The sequence below is a fragment of the Trachurus trachurus genome, assembly GCF_905171665.1.
Source record: "Trachurus trachurus genome assembly, chromosome: 9".
Lineage (NCBI taxonomy): Eukaryota > Metazoa > Chordata > Actinopteri > Carangiformes > Carangidae > Trachurus > Trachurus trachurus.
Genome location: NC_139895.1, coordinates 6,903,874 through 6,929,286, shown reverse-complemented (window position 1 = coordinate 6,929,286; position 25,413 = coordinate 6,903,874). Strand labels below are relative to the sequence as shown.

Below are 25,413 nucleotides of genomic sequence, written 5' to 3'. Positions count from 1 at the left end.
AATGTCAGACAACAGTGGTGGATCCTCCAATCACTGATCAATCAATTAGCTCCAAAGCCTGAAATACTGGACCTCCATTTACAACATCCATCATTCTGTTCAACTCTTTACAGATCAATACCAGCTCCACTCAAACTCAAGTCATGTTTAGTACAGTACATTTACCTGAGCTGTGAGATATAAGGCAGACACTGCAACAAACTCCTCACTTCACTCTCTTCACCTGACCAGTATGTCAGCTCCACTGGTTTCTTCTCTGGTTGGAGTTTCAGCACTTCCAGGAGGATGGAGGTCTTTCTCTCTGAGAGGTTTATGGTCCAGACTGGAGGAGCTAACTGGAGAACTGAGTGTAATGCTGGAAGGACTCTCAGACCTGTTTTAGTCTCATGGTCCTTCACATGGGAGAAAAGATCCAGCAAGAAACTACACTGATATCTCCTCTTAAAATAATCATTCATGTCTCTGTCACTAAGAGGAAACGTTTCATATCTGTACACTGATGTTAACGTCTCCAGTATCTTCTCTCCTGTCTGATGTTCTCTCTCTGCTGCAGCACAGATCAGATTCCCATAGACAGTGGTCTCTCCAGAAGGATCTGAGGACTGAGGCACAAAACTAAAACGACAAACACAAGAAAACAGAAATAGAAATAAATAAGTGAGATGTTTTCAAACCAAAATATCAAACATGATTGTACAGGGCCCTATTTACATTGATTTTCAAATTTAAATGGGGGCGTGGACAGGGAAGAGTTTGGCACTTCTACATGTGCAGCCTTGATGGTGAAGCTTGTTCTGAATACCTCAATCTACCATATTTCTTCCCAGGAGATCTTCCTCTTCTCTTCACCTTCCCAAGTCATCCACTGTCCTTGCCTTGACTGAGTAACAGCTAACCCTCTGTTTCTTCCTTCTTGGCAACTGGGATCTGATGCCAGAGGTGCTAGCATGCTCTAAACAACCGGAGAAGCCTGAGATGCCTGCTTTCTGGATTAATGTGTCAATCAGCTGGTTTTTCTGCAGGTATCCCACCAGCCTGTGAGCAACCACACTGAAGAAAAATTTTCCCTCAACATGTAGAAGGTTGATCTGGTGGAATTGGTGTTTGGATATGGATTCCTCCAGTATCTCCTTATTTATCCATACCACCTTCATAAGCCTCCAGAGGAATCACAGGACAATAAAATAACAATAATAATTCACTGTGTCATGATGTTTTATAGACTACATAAAGGCCACGTTCAGACTGCAGGCGAATCTGATTCAAATCAGATTTTTAGTCCACACTGTTTTTAGCAAGTGTCCACTCTTGGCTTGGCTCTGTTCAGACTGGGCCACATTATTGACCGATCTGACTCTTTCATTTAACACTCATTGTTTTCATTCAGTGATAAAAATGAAAATGTTTGTAATCATCATTAGACAGAAACAAAGACATCATACCTGAGAGTCCTAATGTAGGGCAAAGCCTCTGAGAGGAACAGACACAGTCTGTGACAGACAGGATCTGTTTTCTCGCAGTAGAAGCAGACATCAGTCTTTGTCTCAGCCTTCTGCAGGACGTTTAACGCTCTTTGAAACAGCTGCTTTGTACCCTCAACTGGAAGGTGCAGTTGATCACCTGTAAGGACAGGTAAGATGACATGGTCCAACTGCCCTTCACTGAGAAGGATCAGTTTCCACAGCAGCAGGTCACACCTACAATTAGAGCAAGGACACACTGTAAGAGCAAAGTACAACATTAAAAAAGTAATGGATGTCCTGTACAAGTAGAAATGTAGAGACCTGAGCAGCTGTTGGACACTCAGAGCTCATGCTCACCCGTACCATTGGACATTTTGAAGACATCCAAACAGTCGTCTCAGTCCTGGTTCTGATATCATGGTGTCTTCAAGGTCCAGCTGTATTTTATTCTCCTTGGACTGAGTGGCCACATAGGCCACAGCACAGCAGGAGTCCGGGTCCAGACTCAGTCCACTGAGGTCCAGGCAGTAGTCCAGTTTGTCCAGAAGGTAGACGCATGCTTCAGGACACTGGGACTCATACAAGCACTGACATAAGAACAGTATGTCCACATCAGATCCACTGTCCTCAGCATCAGACTTGTCTGGCTCACACAGACTTTGATGAAATGTGGTAATCATTTCTTTAAAGAACCAGTCAGACGTATTCTTGAGCTCCTCAGCTGGAATCAGACACTCCATCAAACTCGGTTCCTTCTTATTCAACAACCTGCACATGAAAGGGATCAGATACTTCATGTGTTTCTTCTCTTTGGTCAGGCATTGCTGAAGAACCTCCCTGACTTTACCTGGCTGCTTGAAAAGCCACAGTGCAGCAAAAAACTCCTGCATGGTGTAATGGAGAAATGCATATGTGTTTTTTGTCTGAGTGGGACAGACTCTGATAACAAGTTGTCTCAGGAAGGAGAGGACACAGCTGTCTGTGCAGGGAACATCTGTCAAGTTCACAGTTCTACCTTCAGTTGCATGAAAAGCAGCCTCAGCCAGAGACAGGATTTCACTCGCTGTGTCTCTGATGTGGATATCCAGATGCTTGGTTTTTATTAGTTTATTGCTGTTCTTTTGAAGACAAAAACGAACGATGTTGATGTATATTTCAGTCACAGTGCAGGGCTGTGGAGAGTCTTCTGATGAACAGCAGGCAGACACCATCAGTGCATACATTGGGACGTGACAGAGAGAGAACAGCTCCAAGTTGTCCAAGACCTTCTTGTGTTCTTCACCAAGTGTTGAGGTTAAGTATGTTTTAATGGACTGCTCACTGAAGCCTTTCACTTCTACTCTGACAGAGTCTTCAGAAAACAGCTCTCCATCTTCATCATCTGGTCTGCATGTTACTATGATCTTTGCTTCAGGTAGTTTGTCTTTCTGTACAAGTCTCTTCACCACAGATGAAGACAGATCTGTGACTCCATCAAAAATGATCGTCACATTGTCAGAGTTCTTCTTTATATCATTTAAAACCTCTTCTTTGTCCTCGTCTGGTTCACTGAACGAAGTGAAAAGAAGTTCCTCCAGGCTTGTGTCCTCCATGGCTTTGGGTGTTTCTCTCATGTCAAAGTAAAACATGTAGTCCAGCACCTCATCATCTCTTTCTGCCCAGAGTTTCAACATTTCCTGTGTGACGGCCGTCTTTCCAATCCCTGCCTTACCAACCAAGACAATGTTTTTATCTGATTTCAGAAGTTCACTGGGGGAGATTTCTGCTTTCTTCTCAGGGATGTATGTCTTCAGCTTTTTATGGCGACTCATCTTACTTTTCTTGCTCTTCAGTTTCTTTATTTTAGATGGAGAAATATTTTCTTCTGTGTCTAATACAAGTGGCGTGTATGACAGATCAGGGTTGTTGTTTCCTGCAAAGAGATTTTTGTTTGCTGTCCAAAACTTATTTGATATTCTTCGTGCTTTCGACTTCAGCTTCGTCTGATATCTGTGGCACGGCCTGGAACCTAAGACAACATAGCACATAAAGAAATGTACAGTACTGTGAGTTTGTTGCTTTGTTTTTTTACACACTACTGATTAACAGTGGATGAATATATGCACATAGATAGATAAAAGTAAATCAAACACAATGAGTAGGCCTACAACAGTGATAAATAATGAAACGTTAATTAGAACTCATAATCAGCATACCTTGTAAATAGTTGGATGTTTCTGGGTCTTCGTTAAAAGAAAAGCAGCTGATCCAGTGGTGCAGGTCAAATGTCTTATCCTCAGGAGGACCTCCACTCTTTCTCTCTGATGGGATGGGTGGTCTTCCTCCGGTTCTCTTTCTCGTCAAGTCAATAATTTTCAGGAACTTGTAACAAGCTTCTTCTCCTTTCTTTGTGACTTTGTTCAGTATTTCTCTGTTTTTTTGAAAGTCAGTCTTCTCTGCCTCTATGTCTTTGACCTCTTCATCACCAAAAACCTTTAGCTCCTGCAGGTTATGTAAAATGACAGTGGGATTCTTCAGTTCTCTCACAAGTTGGGGTGTGGCCTGCCTGATGTACTCTATGGCACTCTGTGATGTACAAGCCATATTGTAACTTCAGTGATCTAGAGGACAAAATGTTAGAAATAAAATATTGATTAAAATAATATTTAGTAGTAATAGGTGTTGAAATCATTTACAGTAGCATAAACCTTTTTCCAGGACTGCCTAATACAGTAGTCTTACAGTAGGAGCGTTTCAATGCAATTTTAGATGTTATAAATTGCATTTGGTATCATTTAATTACAGAGAGCACAATAAAATATCTAATTTATTTATTTTAACTTCATTTTATACATTTGTACATCACGAGAGAAAATTTGTTGTTGCATAAGGTGCTAATGCGCAATAGTTTGCCCCTTTCAAATAAACACAAGCTAACTTCATAACAGTTACACTTCAGCTGCCATCTCCGTGGCTAAGGTTTGCATTTTACGTATCAGCTAAATAAGGATTTAATAAATAAATACACAGTAAGTTACTCACCAAGCCCCCAGAGTTATATAAAACATTTTAAACCAACTTTGGGGGTTTACAGAAAGCAATAAACACAAAAGACACAAAAGTAAATTCAAACTGACCGTTGGTTGTTTGCGCTAACAGTTAGGCTAACGTTTGCTAACAGCAATTTGACATTAGCTCGGTTATCACATAAAAACGAGCTTAAAATAGATGTACATAACTCACAAAAACATTGTTTCGTTTTCTTTCAAGATAAAAGACCCTCTCCATGGCTTCCATAGCTCTGTCTTGTAATATCAAGGTAAACATCCCCCCCACACCCCCAAATTGACATTAACGATAATATTATGACGCCAACACATCAACATCCGCCCAGATCCTTTCAAAATAAAACAATCCCATAGACCGCAAAATGTGTTTGTTTAATTTAATTTAATTTAATTTAATTTCTCTATTGTTTGTCTATTTCTACTATTGTTTTTAATATGGACCTGCGGAGTCTAATAATAAAGTCTTGATTAATTTCAATAACCTTACACGGCTTGAATTCAGTATAAAATGGTTAATGTTTTAATAGTAGGTAAGTTAATAACAAGAGTTTAATAGCTTAGTACCACACACACACACACACACACACACACACACACACAGAAGAACAACAAAGTCAGATAAGATCGAAATTCGGGCAAGAGCGGAAGCGATTATGTAAGATAATATAATTGAGAAAATAAATATAAGTCTCCAGATTGGTCATTCACGGTCTTTTTTTTCTGTTAGAAGCGGTAAACTCAATCACACATGTAAAAGGCCTGGAGGTTTTACCTTTTCTGTTACCGGTAACTGTGTCCATCTCTCCCCCCGCAAAGATCCTGTTCCTCTGTGTCTCTCCTGTCTCAGTCCGAACCTGAGCACAGAGTCACGGGGAGACTCTCCGTCTCCATCGTTAAAAGTTTTAGTTCTGGTGGTCTGGTTCCTTTCTGCCCGACACCGAGCTAAAGGCTAAGAGCTCCTTTGTGTTGTAGCTACTCTGAACTTTTTTACTTTCACTTTTGAAATGACTCATCCAGGCGTGACACGCATAGGCCTACGTCGCCTGTGACGTCCAAGTTCATACACTACGTACTGTAGGTTTTTTTTTTTTTTTTAGGAAGAAGTCCTCATTCAATCTAAATTGATTATTATTAGTAGTAGTAGTAGTAGTAGTAGTAGTAGTAGTAGTAGTAGTAGGCTAGTAGTAACAAGAATAGGTAGTAATTCAGATAGATAGATAGATAGATAGATAGATAGATAGATAGATAGATAGATAGATAGATAGATAGATAGATAGATAGATAGATAGATAGATAGATAGATAGAGAAGGGGGCACGCACAGTTGATCGTATAGTGGGTTTTTTTAATTACAGTATTAAAAAAATCCATTAATTCTACTTTCTAACAACAACAACAACAACAACCATGAACCTATTCTAAACAGAGAAAAGAAAATAGAGGCTAAACAAAACGATACTTTGTATACAAAATGTAAACATACATACCTGACAAACAGAAAAGCTGATGGTTAGCCTACTTTGATGTACGCCAACACACAGCTCCTGCCCCTAAACATTACATAAAATACAATACATAAACCTAAATAAACTGAAACCATATGAAATGAACGGTGAACAGCTGGCCGTTACAGTAAGGACTGACAGTAACGGCTAAAATGGTAAGATAAAACACACAAAATAAAAGATGACAACACTTAAAACCATTACAAAATATGACTAAATCAAACCCAAAACGTAATATATTAAGTTTTTTCTCCAATTTAGATTTAAAAAAATAAAAACACACACACACAGAGCTGTTCACAGTACGTACCGGTCACCCAGCGGACAAACACAGAAGGGGACGAGCGGACGCTTTACCGTTGCTAAGCAACCACCAGCTGTCAAAAATAAATGACGTAAAAAGCCTCGCATGGAAATAAAATAAAAGCCAGCAGCACAATATAACTTGCTTGACCAAACAAACAAACACATTTTGACGAACTTCATATTGTATTACAACCCTGTTACAGACAGAGATAGATAGATAGATAGATAGATAGATAGATAGATAGATAGATAGATAGATAGATAGATAGATAGATAGATAGATAGATAGATAGATAGATAGATAGATAGATAGATAGATAGATAGATAGCCTACTGAATTAAAACTAGATTACATTGGATAAGTTAGGCTAATTGTTAAAAGAAACGAGGAAGAAGGAAAAAATGATGATGCTATTAACGTGGGTCCTTAAATGATTGAAAATACCACACTTGCTCAATGCAGAGATGTCAGTTGGGCACTTTTGCAATAGGCTACCCATATTCCGCCACCAGGAGGCGCTTCAATTGGACCAATGTGTGTAGCAGACAGTGTTTCTCCATGACAATGATGCTATGATATAAATTAAAAACAAAAATCAATGCTAGCAAAGAGAAATTGTGCAAACAACATTAAAAAAAGTGCAAAATCTGTAATGAACATCTTGTCACAAGTTCTAGAGCTTCAGTGTTCGCCTACTTTTCTCACGTCTCCGTGCAAAATAAAAATTAAAAGACGTCTTACTTAGCCTACATCTCTGACATTAATTTTTAATTAAAACTAATCCAACATTTGAGAAACCTACAGAATTCAGAGCAGCAGCAGTAACGCTGCAGTATGCACACAACAAGGCAGCTGATGCAATATTGCTAATAGCTTAGCCTCATGCTAACTGTAGCTACAGGCAGAGAGGATGATGTTGATATTTGTGCTGCTTCCTTCCACCACACTCTAGCTGAAGACTCATTATTTCCCATTATGTTTGACTATCCTGCAACAAAAGACCTTTCTGTTTAATCAGCTCTGATTTAAAGCGTCTGCTCTCTGTGCTCGCCACCTTTCACACTCGCTCCTCTCAGTGCGTTGATGTTCGCTCCGTCTCCAGTGAAAGGCCCGGCGGTATCTGTCCTCATCCTCTCATCACTTTTATCTCTTGGACAGTTTCTACTTTGACAAAAACAGCTGACTAATTAAGTCCGGCGCTGTTATTAAACGCTCAACCTCGCTCTCTCAGAGTTATCTCCGTCGCTCTTGTTGATAATAAATCACCCGGTGGCTTATTTCCTCCAGGAGACCGGCACTCACACCGACTCACGTCAATGTCAAGGAAATCTGACAAGTTTAAGAGTTGAGGTTCATTCAGTTCAGACCTAAAAGCTGCAGTTTTATGAGTCTCAAATGGAAAAAGGTGACTGAAGAGGATCCAGACAGGACATCTTCACCTTTTACAGACCTTCTGCTGAGCAGGATCTGCCTTTGTTTCCCTCTGAGATCATAATGTGCAGCATCCTATGAGGCGGTTTCACCTGACTGCATGTTCAGTCTGATCATTTACAACTATCATTTGCTGCTTCAAATTCAAAATGTGCATTTGATATTTCATCTTTGTACCATTTTCAGTTAAATATGGAGTTTATTAGAGGAATAGTTAACCAAAAAATGAAATTCAGTCTGACCCCCATGCTGATGATGGAGTAGTTTTTTATTCCTCAAAGTGCATCTGGAGACCCGGGAGGCCAGTTTGTAGTCCAACGAAAACTTTATATGAGAGTAATTGGGCCTGACACAAAATGCCCAATGCAAATTCAATACAGGACTGTTTAGGCTGTAAAAATGTCCTAAATGACGTTGTTTTGAGTAAACTCTGGACTATATCCCTTCAGGACACTTGGACTGCAGTGGACGAGCAGTGTGGAGGAATATTACAAGGTTTTTGTGTAGTTTTATGGACGTTTTTTTGTCTGGCGCTATTGACTCTCATATAAAGTTTTCGTTGGACTACGAACCGGCCTCCCGGGTCTCCAGATGCACTTTGAGGAATTTCATTTTTTGGTGAACTATTCCTTTAAATCATTGGCAAATCATCACCTTTTGTTTCTATTTACATTTTACGCAGCGTTTTTTGTGGAGTTAGGGGAAACTACTTTACTTTAAAGTCAATTTTAAAAAATAATAATAAGACAGTATATACTGTATAAACACCTTACACAGCCACTTTCTCATTGGTAATGCAGTTATATAAAACTCAAGGCTGAACTGCTGAGTCTGACTCTCCAATTCCCAGATGATGATTTTTTAAATGGAAAAAAAAGTTTCATATGTCAAACTCTATCTGCATTGGAGTTTCACAGTCAGCTATAGATTATTACTGACACTGAGGCAGTCTCCTACCTGGTGGTGTTGTTTCCTCCTTCTCTCAGTCTGTTTCCATCAGCAGATCCTACAGGACAGGAGAAGAAGAAGATTAGGCCCTAAACCTTTTTTGCTCTGTCACCAATCACCAATCGAAAAATCAATAAACAAAGACACATGTTTTGATCTTTATCCATCAATGAGAGCAACAGCAACCAACACATTGATCTGTCATAAATACTGAGCAAAGCCACACACATAGTAACATGCAGGTATTTTATGGATCCTTACATAAATAACACATCAAAATAAAGTGTGCAGGTGTTAACTACTGTTACACCGATCCTCTGCTGAAACCCCCATGCACCCTGATAGAGATTAACTGGTTCCACATTGGTTACTGTGGACCCGTTTGGACCCAGAAGTGACATGAAGCGTACAGTAACAAGCAGATAGCTGTGTGTGAAGGTGAAGGAGAGAGGTCAGTCCTATAACGTACATCCAACTCCCAAGCTCGTTCTGAGAGCTGTTTCAGGACGTCTTTAAGCACTTTGTCCTTTGTCCTCTCCTAATTTTCTGTTGTAGTTTGTAGTTTGGCCTTGGTTGCACGTCTGTCCGTCCTGGGTGAGGGATCCCTCCTCTGTTGCTCACCCTGAGGTTTCTCTGATTTTTCCCTGTTAAAAGGGTTTTCTATGGAGTTTTTCCTCAGTCGATATGAGGGTCTAAGGACAGAGGATGTTGTTGTGATGCCATGTGAAGCAAACTGTTTGTAAAAATGGACTATACAAATAAAATTGCCTAGCCTTGCCTTGCCTTTGTTTGTAATATATCAGTATAATGACTAACACACAGAATCACACTTGAGTAAAGGTAATTTATTTCCACCATTTGATGAAGAAACTTGTGTTTTTCTTGCGTCCCGTCGTCCTTTGGCCTGCTTTTATTGAATTAATCGGGTTGTTGCTTTGCGTCGTCGTTCATTCAGATAATCTTGGTTTTCATTTCACAGAGTAAAAGTTCATCTTTCAGTGAAGTTTCCTGGCTCTCTCTCTCTTTCTGTACGTAACGAGACGTATTCGCCGCAGTAATCACATCTGAATCCAGACATCAAACGAAGGCCGATCCTCTTAGCGCCGACTTCCTTCCTCTTTTTTTGCACTTCAGGAGCCACAGACAGACAGACGGACAGACACAGTCGCTCTGCTGATTCCCCTGATGCTCTTTAATGATAACGACGTCCTCAGCGCTGATCCTGTCTTACCCTACTGTCGCTCGCTGTCGCTGCTGCTGCTCTTTCCACAGCCTGTTCACCGGCTGGCCCTCGCCCTCCTCCGGATGATCGCATCTTATCCATCAGAGGACGGTGAAAGGCCGGGATATATCAGGGGGGTTTTTACTCTCTGGAGATGGTGCCTGTCTAAAACTGCTTGGTCTTTACATACAACACACACGCACACACACACACAGACACACACACACCTACTTGAGTGGTGTCAAGATTAAAGAGCAATTGCAAGCTACTCCACCAGTGACAGATTTGAAGTGGAGTCAATGTGGTGGTGGTGAGTTGACCCACTTCTGGAAGAAGAAGAGAGGAAACGACATCAAGAGGAGGAGGAAAGGAAACCAGCCAGGAGAGTAAATGAGAATCAGAGGGAGAAAAACTTTTATTTAAAGCAGAAGTGAGTGGTCCGGTCGTTTTGGGTAATGCTGCGTTCCAGGCAGGCTTTTGAAACCGTAAATTACAGCTTCATGTCACAACTTAGTAGCGTTCCAGGCAACTCACTCGTGTTTTTCCGACCTGTTTTACCTGTGAAAGTCACTATAACGGCCACTCGTAACTTCCGACCCGTGAACTCGTACCAGATCGAACTGGTACGACTTCACAGGTCGGAAAAACACGAGTTACGGGCTGCCTTGAACGCACCATAACAGTCCTCGTCCCTACGTCACCACGTTCAGGCGCATCCCTTGGTTGCACACACAGCCCTGCATGCCATTCTCTCTCCTCATTGGATAAAAACTGTAGGATACGATAAATGTTTTCTCCTGGGCTCAGAGCAGAGCAGAGGGACTGACAGACCCGTGTTTCAGACCAAACACTCTATGTAAGTGATTGCTGTCGGAAGATATAACTATTTAAGACTTATATTAACACAAAAATATCGCTTACTTCTGCTTTAACGTCTGTCGCTTTGAAATGAACATGTGTCTTTGAGCTGATTTAAACCTACAGTCGGTAAACAAGGAATGAAAACACACACTAGAATAAATATGTTGTTTTTTGCAGACACTGTTTTCTGTCATAAAAGATAAGGATAGTTGTTTTGTTTTTTGTGCAATTTGCGCAAATGAGATTTCTTTAGCTGGACATAGAACATTGCTCAGCCTGTTTTTCTATTTATCTATTTTTATTTTATTTTTCAATGACTGTCGCCGTGTTTTTGCCTTGTGTGAACACACACACAACGATGCATATTCTGGATTAATCCACTGATCAACAGGCAAGACGCCAACAAGGGCAGCGAGGAAGAAGATGTAAGTAACATGTATTGGATGTAAAATACTTAAAGGAATAGTTCACAAAAAAATGAGATTGAGTCATTAGTGACTCACCCTCATGCTGATGAATACTAGATTTTTATTCCTCAAAAGTGCATCTGGAGACCCGGGAGGCCGGTTCGGAGTCCAACGAAAACTTTATATGAGAGTAAAGTAATAGGGCCTGACACAAAAACGTCCATAAAACTACACAAAAAACATTTAATATTCCTTCACACTGCTCATCCACTGCAGTCCAAGTGTCCTGAAGGGAGATAGTCCAGAGTTTACCCGAAACAACGTCATTTTGGAAAGTCTGGTCACATGCAATGCGTGAACGTGAGAGCGCACCCCAGGAAAGGCAGTATCTATATACAGTATACACATCATTGAAGGTGCATCGGTACTCAAATTTGTTGTAAATCTGCTGAATGAACTTAAATATGCATTTTATCCATTTCTATAAGAGCAGAGAATGGTAAAATGTACAGAACATCCGTTATAAGTCTATATCATATAGAAAGACTGTAAAACTGCTCTTAATTGGAAATGATGATATTCTAATAAAAAGGTTCATTTTGTATGTTTGTTTTTGCGTAACGTTTAATGTTGATTGGTTGTGATACAAACTCCTGTGCTAACACAGTGTCTAGTGTGTAGTGTGTAGTGTGTGTGTGTGTGTGTGTGTGTGTGTGTGTGTGTGTGTGTGTGTGTGTGTGTGTGTGTGTGTGTGTGTGTGTGTGTGTGTGTGTGTGTGTGTGACCGCAGAAAGTGTTTCCAGGTGATAAATACGAGCTGATGACTTTCTGTGTTTATCACTGGGATTACGGCCACTTCACTTTATGTCACAAATCAGGTTTAATCTCTGTACGTCGCAGCTGCATTCAGTCAACAAATCGTGATTGTGGTGAACTGATGAACACACACATGCACACACACACACACACTACAGTATATTACCGATAAGCTTTCGCAGCCTATGGGGTGAAATTGTTTCATCCCTGTGACGAGCGGTAGAGCTCGGTCTCTGATGTCTTTGTGGTGGAGGTAATGACTAAAGATACAGGAACGCTGTGACCTTGTGTGTGGACTGTGCAGGTCGGTCCGCCTGCAGCTCATCCGTATCCATGGGAGATAACACAGAGGAACAGAGCGTGTGCACGAGTCTATAGGGAGGAAACTATAAGAGGAAGTCAGACTGTACTGTAGCTTCAAGTTGGACTAGTTAAAAGACAGAGGGGTTTACTTAAATTATAAAGTTAGGACATGAGTAGCAAATGAGTAAATATTGTTGCCTGGGAATAGTTATATAGCTAATATAGTACATGTCGGATTAGTTTTAAATAGACCAACATGTGTGATGAACAATATCTAAATTACTATTTGTGTTTACAGCACCAATTTACAACAGAGGTTGTCTCAATGCATTATTCAAATAGAGCAGGTCTAGACCTTCTCTTTATTACGACGTACAATGAGTATTAGGGGAAAAAGCGTTTAGTTTCGCCGGCCCATCAACATGGAACAACTTCCAGGCTGAACTGAAAATGTCTGAACTCGTATCCGTATGTTTTCCGTCACTTCCTAAAGGTCCGACAACAAAAATCAATTGAGCGGTGCCTTTGCTGACCATTCTTGCCACCATGACCCCCTTGCTCCTTGCACTTTTGTTTTAACCTCTATTGTACCATGGCCCTATTTATTATAATGTAATATTGTAATTTTATGGAAATGTTGACGACGTGTGCTGCTGCCCTCTTGGCCAGGTCACCAACGGGTCTTTTTACCTGGTTAAATAAAGGCTAAATAAAATAAATTAGGTCCACATTGACAAATAAAGAAATTTACGACTTTATTCTCGTAATGTTCTGACTTCTTTCTCGTAGGAAAAGTACGACTTTATTCTCGTAAATTTAAGACTTAATTCTCTAAGTCTGTGTTTCTCAATGTGGCCCTAATACTCCAATATGCTGCAATAAATGTTAAAGTGGAAGAGTGAGTTTAAGTGAAGTGGTGAGTCTGTGTGGAGGTTGTATGTACAGTAACTGTTTGTGAATAATGTTTTTAAGATTTTAAATATATGAAAGTCTTTTTTTGTCTCCTGATATAAAGGATTTGTGTGTGTGAAGCAACAGTGATGGACACAGATCACAGACTGAAAATGAAGATGGACGTAGTCTCTGGATGGAAAATGTGATTTCAACACTGTGACATAAATTTATGATTTAAAAAAGTATAAATAAAAACTTGATTTGAACTCTTCACCTGTGGTTCAGTCAGTTTGTTCCAGAGCAGCTACAGGACTATGACCTGCACCTGTCAAATGCACGTACAGTATGTCTCATTTCTCATTTGTTATGTATTTTAAATTGTATATTTGTTCTGCAAAGAAAACAAAACTCTGTTGCATTCATCAGACATGGTTGGTTTTTAAAATATCATAAAGGTGCTGCAGAAACAGAATATTTAGTTATGCAGAATTACCTCTATAAATACACTGATTTTTGTTTTCTGCACATTTTTCACAGAAGGTTTGTTTTAACTGGGATACCTTATTGCAGCGTGAGTGTAGAGCTTATACCAGGTGAAGCAGCACCATGTCTAAATCTGCTGCAGGAAATTCAACATCTCTCACTGTACAATATCTAAAATACTGAATTGTACTGTGGTCAGCATTGCACAGTGCAGTAAGAAAACTGTCTGTACTTCTGCTGTTTTTACATTAAATTATTTTTTTGGGAGGAGGATTTCTCTTTGTCGACTTCCCAAGGTTTTTCAGTCTCCGTCGTCAGCGGGAGGTTTGAGTGTGACACAGAACTGTCTCTGCAGCATCGCTGGGCGGCCACCTCTGGATAAACACACACACTATGTAGGGCACACAAAGCTTTAGCACCAATCACATAAAAAACAGCCAGTAAGCCAGCGCACTGGCACTTCACATCAGGAAACATTAGTGTGCAAACGTCCATCAGTGTGTGTGTGAGTTTACACGCACAACATAAGTGTGAAGTATTGCATTGATACAGAAATATGAACATTTTGCTGTATTGTTTTGGTTTAAGAATAAGAATGAGCTGCTAAAATATATATTTTTCATACTTATATAAAAGCACAAAGATTTCATTTGCTGCAGTCGCCTCTCATCATGATATTTTGTTCTCCATCCTTCTCTCATTTGCTCACACATCAGAGAACTAAATCATTAAATCTGCCCTATACACATCATAAAACAGTCTCCTCTGGAAACTGGATTTTTTTTTTAATCTCATTAAGTTCATTTTCTTGCCAAATTAGTTGCTTCCATCCCCCCAGAGGAGTTGTTTTCACTGGCGAACGAAGGGAGGGAGGGGTGGGGGGGGGGGCGTTGTCTCATCTCTCATTCTCCGTTTGACCAAACTGTACGCCAAGCCAAGCACGGCTGAGCTGGGTCGCAGCAAAGACTCCTGGGTAATAGGGTTTGAAGTAAAGCCTCATTACCTCCTCTGTTTCCTCCTGACCCACACCGCGGGCCTTCTGGGTAACTCCGGGACACAGACTGGCTCCAGATGTGTGGGCTCAGACGAGGCCACGTCCAAATTTATGCCTTTTTTTTGTCTCTGCAGGAGAAAGACAAAAGATTTGTGTGTCAGACTTTATCAAAGGAACATTTTTAAACAAAGCAGCGCTTTGAGGGACAGATCTGACAGATACCATCTGATATCAGATGCATACACAGTTTAATAAGATATTTAAAAAGAAAAATCCCTGGTTGCTGCTCATTTTTAACTATAAGAGCTCAAAAATAGGGGAAGTGCTTCTTTCATCGCATAGTAATCAGACATTTTAGTGACATTGTGCTAAAATCAATGACAGGCAGTATTGACTGTACATGTTTACAGTCATCGAATCTTGCTTGAAAACACAAGAAGTACACAAACCACAGATGGGTGGAAGAATAGAAAAAAGAAAATTGTCCAACGGGCGACAGAAAACTCAGAGGAAAAGAGCATAAAGAGGAAGAAAAACTGAATCTTTCCATAGACAGTATAAAGGTAGATGTTTGTGTTAAAGCTCCATACAGTATAAAGGTAGATGTTTGTGTTAAAGCTCCATACGGTATAAAGGTAGATGTTTGTATTAAAGCTCCATACAGTATAAAGGTAGATGTTTGTGTTAAAGCTCCATACAGTATAAAGGTAGATGTTTGTGTTAAAGCTTCATACAGTATAAAGGTAGATGTTTGTATTAAAGCTCCATACAGTATAAAGGTAGATGTTTGTATTAAAGCTCCATACAGTATAAAGGTAGATGTTTGTATTAAAGCTCCATACAGTATAAAGGTAGATGTTTGTGTTAAAGCTCCATACAGTATAAAGGTAGATGTTTGTGTTAAAGCTTCATACAGTATAAAGGTAGATGTTTGTATTAAAGTTCCATACAGTATAAAGGTAGATGTCCATAGTGTGATTATAAAGCAGCTCTAGGTTCTATATTAATACTGTGAAAGTATCAAAGCCTCAGTCCACAGAGAAATGCACACAGCCTGTATTCAGAAACTGAGCCTTAAAACCAGCCGTCAGGACTTCCTGTCACTTTGTGATGTCACAACTAAGCCCCGCCCCCTCACCACCTGGACCACCATCCATCCAACAACTTGCAGAATTTGATTTCTCTGAGTGTTTTATTCTGAAATCTGCTCTATTTTTCAAAAGAGAGGCTCAGAGTCTCCTCCTCTCTTCTGATTGACTGACACCAACCTGTTGTTACTACAGCTCCAGAGAGAAGCCGAGAGAGGAGATGGAAAACTACACTGAGATATTTTTTAGACCTTAAAAACACAATATCTTCTTACCGATCAATACTTCAGGACTCCAATAAACATCAATAAACCTCTGGTGCAACAAAATGCTGAATCATCCAACAATGCAGACATCCCTGACAGATTGTTTTACACTGCAAACATCTTAGTCATCATTCAGCTTCAACATAAATCTCAGTATTTAGATTTTTTATTTGTTTGTTTTTTTGCTTGTTACATATTTGTTGTATCTTTGTCATATTTTTAAAAGTGAAGAACTTGAAACCATCACAAAACCACTGCTACAGAGGAACAGAGACTCTGATCTTTGTCTTGAGCTGTTGTGTAAAAACATGGCCGAGCAGCCGACGACGACCTGCAATGACAAAGACGACAGCGCATTACAAGCTGAGGAGTCGCTGAAGTCCGACCTGATGTCTGAGCCGCGGTCGCTCTTGCGTGAAGCTGAAGGACGCAGGAGCTCAATCTCTCTGCAGCTCTGATCAAAAGAACAAGCCTTTCTCATCTCCACGGCGAACAATCTCTCAGAGCGCCGGCCTCGGGCTGAGGAGTGTTGACACTACACAAGCCAGGTGTAATGGAATTGACCTCCGCCGCCGATCTGCTGCCTCTTCACAGATAGACACATCAATAATATCTGCTGCACTGGGCGAACTGTAAACTCGGCAGATTGTAGATAAAGGTTGGACGGCTGCAGCAGCAGCAGCAGCAGCAGGAGGGACGAGCCGGGCTCCTTCTCTGTCTGTCCAGATGTCTTTATATGTAGTTACTCGTTTAAACGTGCTATCAATCGTTAAAAGGCAGTTATTAAATCCCAAATGTTATCACTGAGCAGGTGTTGATGTCATGTTACGGACAGCTCGGTCTAAAACACTGTGACATTTTCACAGATGTGCTCTTTGTCTTTCATCCCAAGATTAATAATGCCAAATATAAAAATATAAATGCTGCACTTTTGTTCTTGTACACAATAAAAAGGCGATTCTCTCAAATCGTATCCATTTAAATCTGTGATAGAGAGAGTTTTGCTTTGGAGTCATCATGAGAAATCCAGATTTCAGTATTGGGTATTTGTTTTTCTAATGGCTAGGGTTTTCAAAATAAACTATATACTATTTTAAAATGACCTTTTATTGTGTCGAGCTCAGGACACACATGTGCAACAGTCTTCCTTGATATACCACATCTGAATGGATGATTGCAACGTATTAAAAACAACTTAAGAGACAGTGTTTGTGTTAAAAAATAAATAAAATAAAGTCTGAGTTTTTATTCCAGCAAATGAGAAGTGGAAGCAACAAAACAGCTGCGTTTTTATTTTAATTCAGAATAGATGAGAAAGTCAAAGCTCCTCTGCTGGTTTATTAACTGGTCATTATTCCTCTCTGATAAAGTCTTTCATTCTGTTTCCTCACGCCCAGAGTCTCTGATTAATGCTTCATGTGGATTTATAAACTGCACCTCGACAGCTCTGACAATTCGTATGACAAAGTGACACGAGTTAGGACACTGTCGGGCATCAACACATGACCAGAACATAAATGAGGAGATTAAACGTCTGGACAGAGACTCAGAGCAGCAATTTGGACAGACGCGAGTCGGAGGTGTCAAATCAGAGGAAACGATCCATTAGTATTAGTCATTTCTGCATAAAACTGTGATTTTTTAGAATATTTTCTTAGACCGTGACTGAGCGTAAATGTCTTTAGTTTTCCGATTTGACAGAGTTTCACATTTCTTTCAGTGAGACACATCAGTGGATGACTGTTTAACACGTAGTGACATTGTTGGATGTGGCGTAAAAGGCTTTGACGAACTCAAAGGATTCTGGGTGAACTTATTCAAGCTTATTGTAAATCCCAAAAATGTCGGTTTATTTTAAGTGAATAAACATTTTCGAAATATAATAATTTTAAAAAAGTATATACAGTACAGACGTTTACCCTAACATTTTCACAAATCTTTGGTTTTGATAACGAAAATAATCTATTACAATGATACAGTGAACTATCTGTAAGTTTTGTTATTGCTACATAGCAAACATTAGCATTAACAGTTGTTTACTTATTACTCTTGTTGAGAGCTTCAGCCATCCTTGCATTAACAGTACAGGAGATTATAATTCGCCCTCTGAGCAGTATTTGGGGTACATCCAATGACTCGGTATCGGAAAATGACAAGACAGACCAACTAGGGTGAAGCTAGCATGTAGTAATGCTAATTTGGAATAAAGCAAAATAAAATAAGAAATCATTGGAAAATGATGGATGAGCCCCCCCCCCCCCCAATACTTTGCTGATCATGTTAGTTCATGTTTGTACCTTCTTTACACGTGAGCCCATCAAATTAAAATGTTGCCCAGAAAGCTCATAATCTCTACTTTTCCCCCATCCAAACCAATTCTAAAAGTTGTTTTCACAGTAAATAGACAAACATTGTGCTGTGAAGTAGTGGTTAATTTCTGCAGGGTGATACACATGATTCATATTCCTGGCTGTTAATAACCAACAATGGATGTTGGTGGAGAGAAATGAAAAAAACAAAGACTGTTGAGGCCATTCGTGTCTGAGATCGACCTCATCTGAACTGCTTGAAGATTGTGTGTCCGAAAGAAACTGTGCCAGCAAAGTGAAACGTTGCTTTAGTTTCACACCTCAGTTCATCATCACTTCAGTCACTGATGGTGCTAATGACGACCTAATAACGATTCCCATTAGGGCGTGTCACCTCTCATCTTGTCACAAAACACTCTCCACAGCAGTTGTTTTTAACAACACTGATGTATGACTGAGATGTGATCTGGTGAAACTCCTGACTGAAGAGTTGTAAACTGTTTTACTTTCAACTTGGCACTTGTCTTTGTTTTGTTTTGTTTTCATTCAATGAAAGTGCTTAGTTGTCAACTCTGCCTTTCTAGACCTAACACATCATCACACCAAATTCCTCTCCAAAAGCCAGTAGATCACTACTACTGCTGTATGTCCTATTGTCTAATTTGAAGGCCTGGTGCATCCTTTTGTTTGCTGTGTATTATATTCATGCAACCTTTGTGAAAAGTTTGCAAATCCAACAACATCAAGTTCTGATATGTTGCATGATGTAAACAGTTCTAATATAAAGCCATAAAAGGTGTGCATAACAGAAGAGAAATAAATGTTTTAGAGCTTCTTTTCAGCTTCAACATCAAAGGCTGTTACACATACAATAGTTAATGGTTATATATTAATACTCGAGTGGATGCACAGATACACTCAGCTGAGGTCCTTCTACCCTACATCGTCCATTAGAGTTATGGAACATACAGACTTTGGAGGGTATTATCCTGCACCAACAAAATGCCATGTCTCATCAAAGTAAAAATACCAAGAAACATCATAACATTTAGTTCCTGAGCATCTGAGACAGTTTCCTTTGCTAAGCAACATCTAGCGAAACAAAAAGGAGGTTCACAGGGTTCATCCAGGACTTGTATAACCCCGGCGACTCCACATCTTATTATTTGCTGGTTGTATTTTGTCTCCAAACTTCCCTCCTCTGCTCTACAGTTCACCCTCGGCCTCAGGCTACCAGCCTCAAGCTCCTCTATTCCCATTTCCCACAGTTAGACGATTTGAACTTTAGAGAGATTTACAAAAATATGAGACATATTCACATTAATTTAATTGGCTTGTTTGTGGTGTTGACACAAGTAACCCCAGACCCAACTCTTGACTGACAGGCTACCACTGGCATACTAATTAATCAAGATAGCAAACAAACAGCACACACCTTTATCTCATTATTTGTTAATTAAATAACACATGAATCTCAGCCAAAGTTCAGTCAGGAGGACAATCTTAGTCACAAACATAATTTACGGAAACAAGCAAAACTGAACCAGTGAATTCTTGTCTTCTTCCAATCACAACCTGACTCTCTGGCCTTTAGCCAATCACTTGGAAGCGGTGAGACTTTTAAAAAGGTGTCTTCGTTCTCTCGCTTCATTCAAACCATGGAACGATGGAGACATTCGCATCCTCGAGCTCCATTCTTCACCACCAGGTGTCGAAAGGACCTTGAACCTAAGGATTGTTTCTATGGTGATCCATCCAGCCAAGATCTAAGCGACAAAGTCTTTTCTTTCCGTTCACAATAAACTTTAATACACATTTCTCTAGAGCCAGTTTTAGAGTGGCAACCTGCCTGAGGTGTGTCCAAACTCAAAGGGGAATTGTCGTTTCTTACAATCTGGACCTTATTTCTAGCATAAAATACGATCATTTACTCATCCAGGTCAGAGGTTAGTAGGTCAACCTACAGCCCCCGGATGTTGATAACAGCTAACCCCGGACTCAGAGGGGAATAGCACTAGCGTTTCATAACAAAATATTGGTGAAATGAACGAGCTAATTTCGTCGGAACAACTTGTAGCTAATGACTCAAAAGTTATCTGGGAGAGTAAATTATCGTATTTTATGCTAGAAATAAGGTCCAAATTGTAAAAACCGGCAATTCCCCTTTAAGTCAACGCAAACTGGGGCAGGATGGGCTGATGATTGTTGATATTGGTTCATACTTTCAGAGCCTCTCATCCTGAAGACTGATGTGGACAGAAGGAGTTTTACTCAAAGCCATTTTCACATATTTCCACATCAGTGAGAGTCCGTCCTGAGTTAACCCTGTTTTTTTTCAGCATTTGTAACGAGCCGTGGTCATAATAACGGGGTCTTTGAAGGAAGGTGGCACCGTCAGCAGGCCTGTAACATCTGACAGGGTTTATTAAGTCAGGGTGATGAGCTGCAAATCCAGACAGCAGGGGTTGTGATGGCGGCCACTTCTCCTGTCAGAACTGATTAAGGTATCAGGGCTCATGTCTGGGGAAGAGGAAGGTTTGGCATCATGAGGAGGGAGGCAGGGGTAGAGTCCACAGTCTGACAACAACAATATCCCAGACTCAGTAATGTCTCAATAATGGGATGTGAGCGGCGCTCAGATGGGGATGGCATGAGGCAGAGGAGAGGAAAAGAGGGGGAAAAGGGGGTCAGGAGGATGTGATGAGGAGGAGGGGGAGGAAATGAGAGGCGGAGAGTGATGTGTTATCACAGAGATGGCTCCTCGACAGATGGGCTTCCACCTGGGTGTCTCTCCAGGGTAATGGCTTTTGATGAGATGTCAAAACCCCAGAAAGGGCAGTAGGCTAGGAGGACAGGAGGTTCCTATACTGCCTGTCCTGGGGTGGAGATGGCTGGTTTCTGTTGTTTCAAGAGGTTCTGTTTACCTTCCTCATCCCATGATTTCTTTTTTATGTTTCTTTTGGCAGTCTGTGTTGATGATGTGCACAATATTTGCATTTATTAAGTGCGTTTCTAGTCTGAACAGCCACACAAACACAGTGCTTCCCCTACACATTGACAGCAACTGGGGATTCAGTTCCTTGTCCACAGACACTTTCACACCTGTGGACCAGAGGAACCAGGGATCCAGGGATCATACCACCGACCTTTTCGTCCTACAACCATCAGAAAAAAAGGTCTATCACAGGTCTACGTGCACTGGCACCTCATGGCACCAAGTTTCTGGCTTCAAACCCCCAGCCTTTCTCTAACCCTGTTTCCTCTGAGATTAACCTTCTGAGCTTGTCCTAGAATGGGTTGGTAATTGTTTTACTTGTAAACCTTTTTAGAGCTGGTTTTCCACAATAGAGCCACTTCATACGTCTCAATTTCCCTAGCAATACTCGCACCAAGCACGAGAACGACAATAGCAGATCCCATCATGGTTTTGATGCTGGCTTTGCTTACCTACATTGGCATACAGTACAAACACTGTTGGTCGGAAACATTTCTGCTGCTCCTTATCTTCATCTCCATTGCATGACTTCTTGGATGTCACAAAGTTTTGGCTGGTCTTGTAGGACATGACGACCTCGCCCCCCAACCCCGGATGCAATTGGTGCCACCATGGAGTGGGTTTTCCTCCTGAGAACCAGTTATTTGTCCGTCAAAACAAGACAAGCTGGCATCTGCTCTAAACCAATCACAGAACTCAACATTTGGGCCCCTTAGTGCATCAAATTGAAGCATCAATTAAAGGCCACGGCTTGAGCACTGTTATTGACCATGTCCGTCCCTCATGACCACCAGTGTACTAACGTCTGATATACACCATGTCACACAGCTAAAATCATCTCAAACTGGTTTCTTGAAGATGACGGTGCGTTCACTGGACTCAAACTGTCTCTGCAGTCACCAGATCTCAACCCAATAGAGCTCAAACTTTTGAGATTCAGTAAAACATGAGATTCACGCCATGGATAAGTGACACTGTCAAATCAATATGGAAGAAAAAACCTTTGAGGAACATTTCCTGCACCTTGTTGAATCCACTCCACAAAGACTTAAGGCAGTTCTGAATGCAAAAGGGTCCAATCTCGTACTAGTAAGTAGGTGCGGTACCTAATAAAGTGGCCAGTGAGTGATATGTGGATGCAAACTTTGTGAAACTGACAGTGACACACGTGAAGCGAAACCTTTTGTCTTGGCCGTTTATCCAACGTCAGTGTTTGCGATGATTAAACAGTGGCATGAAACTGACCTCCACCAGTGGAGCAGACAATTACATAACACGGTGCAGATTGTGGATTTCATGGCTTAACTCCTTCCTCCAGTCTGACTGCAGCTTAATTCAATCTTATACTCCCCCTCCCCAACATATTGTGGTGCCACACATCTGGACCAGCTGGGGGGGGAAAAACCCGACACATCTGGAACATCACACGTCCTTTGTGTCTCCTCTCGAAAAAATAACAAAACGACAACAAAAATGAAGAGTTTAATCTGCAGCTCTTAAAAAACCACATTGTTCTTTCCGTCTGCCACTGCTGCTATATGTTGAATGAGTCGGGGGGATTACTTTGCCTGGAGCCAGCTGCCATGTAAAACTGGAGGTAAACACGCGCAACACAGCTAAGCTCCTTTTGCCGTGAAAGAGCATTTTGAGGACAAACCGCCGCAATCAATGGAGAGAGCAGCGTGAACACAGAATCGATGCGTCGTGTGGTCTGAGCCACGAAACTCTGCTTTTATTCCTCCTCTCTCTCCATGTTTGCTTATGGGATGTTTCGAACCATTGATCATCTCACACAACATCTTACAATATGTGACGAGAGGCTCAGCACACAACCACGGATCATCTCTCTCATTCATGCCAATAGTCATTTTCCAACATAAACACATGAATTTACTCAACATGTGTTAACGCTGTTGCTGTGTTGTGTACAAACTGCTGCTGCTACAGGATCAGTGGAGGATCCGATCGCTGGTTTGAACGCCTCGCTCAACTGCAACTCAATTCTAAGACACTGTAAAACAAAATTTATGTAAATGCATACAGGTTTTTCTAAGCCAGGTCAGTTTAACAAAGAATATTTTGTGATAGATTGGTTCTTTGAAGGAAACAAGCACAATAAACCTACTTCAATTCCAACTAAAATGCTATTTTTTATAACCTGTACCAAATACAATCGTGATTTCAAAAGAGAAACCCTGACATTTGTAAAATGCAGGTCAAATCTTTCCTGCTTGCACTTTCAAAACCCATCACAATTGAACAGTCTGAGGTAAACCTGACTTTAACCATGTCAAAAGTAAAAGAAAAAGTGAAAAACAATGCTATAGGGTTTGATCAATACATGTACATATGGTTAGTTAAAGGGATATTTCAACATTTTTGGCAAATTCACCCATTGCCATAATCCCTAGTAGGTTTGTTACCTTTAATTGTTGGTGCAAGCTATTTTGAGATTGGCTGGGCAGAGATGTGAGCTGCTCAGAGCTACACTACGGAGGCTCATGGTATTTCCGGGCTTTCCCTCAAAACTCATCAAATAAAATCTGAGCAGCTCGTATCTCTGCCCGGCCGGTCTCAGAACAGCTTGCACCGACAATTAAAGGTAACGAACCTACTGCTATGACTGTAGGGATTATTAAGGTGTAAAGGTTATACTGTAGGTTGATCACAATATAAAACAGATACATCTTAAAAAAGGGACGAGATTAAATCCTAAAAAATATGAAAACTGAATCTAATGTCCTATTTCCAGTTCTTCAATATATTCTCTGTATTTCCTTTGAAGAGCACACAGATATTTTGGGATCAAACCCTCATTACACTCATTTACATTGAAGATGCTGTAAATGGCTCCTGTTGAAAGGTCCATATGTGGGTTTGCCTGTGCACTGCTGACTGGACTCGCCCGTCCTTTGATTTGCTTTACAAACACCTCAGTGTGGGGTTACTGCCAGCTCTTTTAGTTGCTAGGCTACATTCGCACGCTCTGAATGCCATCCCACTCATTAAATATGTCTTTTGGAGAGACTAAAAGGGGCTTTTATGTCAGCCACTGGCTCCCACTATCACATCCCTCTGTGCTGCCTTGATTGGTTTGCTTGATTGTAAATGTGACTAACCAGGGACAAGATAAAAGCTGGAATGAAAAGGCTGCAAGGACAAATGTGGAGAAAAAAAAAGGCGTAAAATATAAACTCTCCACTCAAGGGCAAAACCAGAGGCGTCATAGACGTTATGAGCTGAGCTGAAGCTCCTCAGGTTAAAGAGTTTATTCAAGAGAGTTCAACCTCATTTACCCCACATGCAGTGTTGTTATATGATCAAAGTTTTCTGCGTAATGTTTATTTTGGGTGCTACACAGGAGCATTAGTAGACTTAACTTTTATAAAGCATTCTCCCTGCATTGATACTGACACAATTATGTTAAAGTCTGGATCAATAATCTCATCTAAAACGTGTTAAATTATTGTATTTTCTACTTAAAGCAGAAGTAAGTGATATATTTGTGTTAATATAAGTCTTAAATAGTTATATCTTCCGACAGCAATCACTTCTATAGAGTGTTTGGTCAGAAACACGGGTCTGTCAGTCCCTCTGCTCTGCTCTGAGCCGAAGAGAAAACATTTATCGTATCCTACAGTTTTTATCCAATGAGGAGAGAGAACGGCATGCAGGGCTGTGTGTGCAGCCAAGGAACGCCGTGAATGTGGTGACGTAGGGACGAGGACTGTTATGGTGCGTTCAAGGAAACTCGTATTTTTCCGACCGTGAAGTTGTACCAGTTCGATCTGGTACGAGTTCACCGGTCGGAAGTTACGAGTGGCCGTTATAGTGACTTTCACCGGTAAAACAGGTCGGAAAAACACGAGTGGGTTGCCTGGAACGCTACAAAGTCGTAAGTTGTGACTTGAAGCTGTAATTTACGATTTCAAAAGCCTGCCTGGAACGCAGCATTAGCGAAAACGACCGGATCACTCACTTCTGCTTTAACTAAGAGATCATAAACTGCGGTATTAATTCTTTATCAGTTGATTTTTTTTTCAATAGTGTATGTTTGATAGTGTTCAATTCCCAAA

The 25,413-nt window shown here is 40.7% G+C and overlaps 1 protein-coding gene across 3 annotated transcripts in view; it reads right to left on the bottom strand.

Moving 5' to 3' along the window:
• The window catches only part of LOC310991971 (uncharacterized protein), a 54,916-nt gene extending 49,445 nt beyond the window's left edge, over nucleotides 1-5,471 (bottom strand). For all 3 annotated transcript variants that reach the window (XM_083979905.1, XM_083979906.1, XM_083979907.1), the window contains exons 1-5: nucleotides 5,283-5,471; nucleotides 3,659-4,063; nucleotides 1,827-3,471; nucleotides 1,443-1,697; nucleotides 166-615 (exon numbers count right to left, since the gene is read on the bottom strand). In XM_083979905.1, the coding sequence (XP_083836031.1) occupies nucleotides 166-615; nucleotides 1,443-1,697; nucleotides 1,827-3,471; nucleotides 3,659-4,046 (2,738 nt within the window). In that variant the 5' untranslated portion in view covers nucleotides 4,047-4,063; nucleotides 5,283-5,471. The remainder of the gene's footprint in view (nucleotides 1-165; nucleotides 616-1,442; nucleotides 1,698-1,826; nucleotides 3,472-3,658; nucleotides 4,064-5,282) is intronic.
• Nucleotides 5,472-25,413: the final 19,942 nt, after the last annotated feature.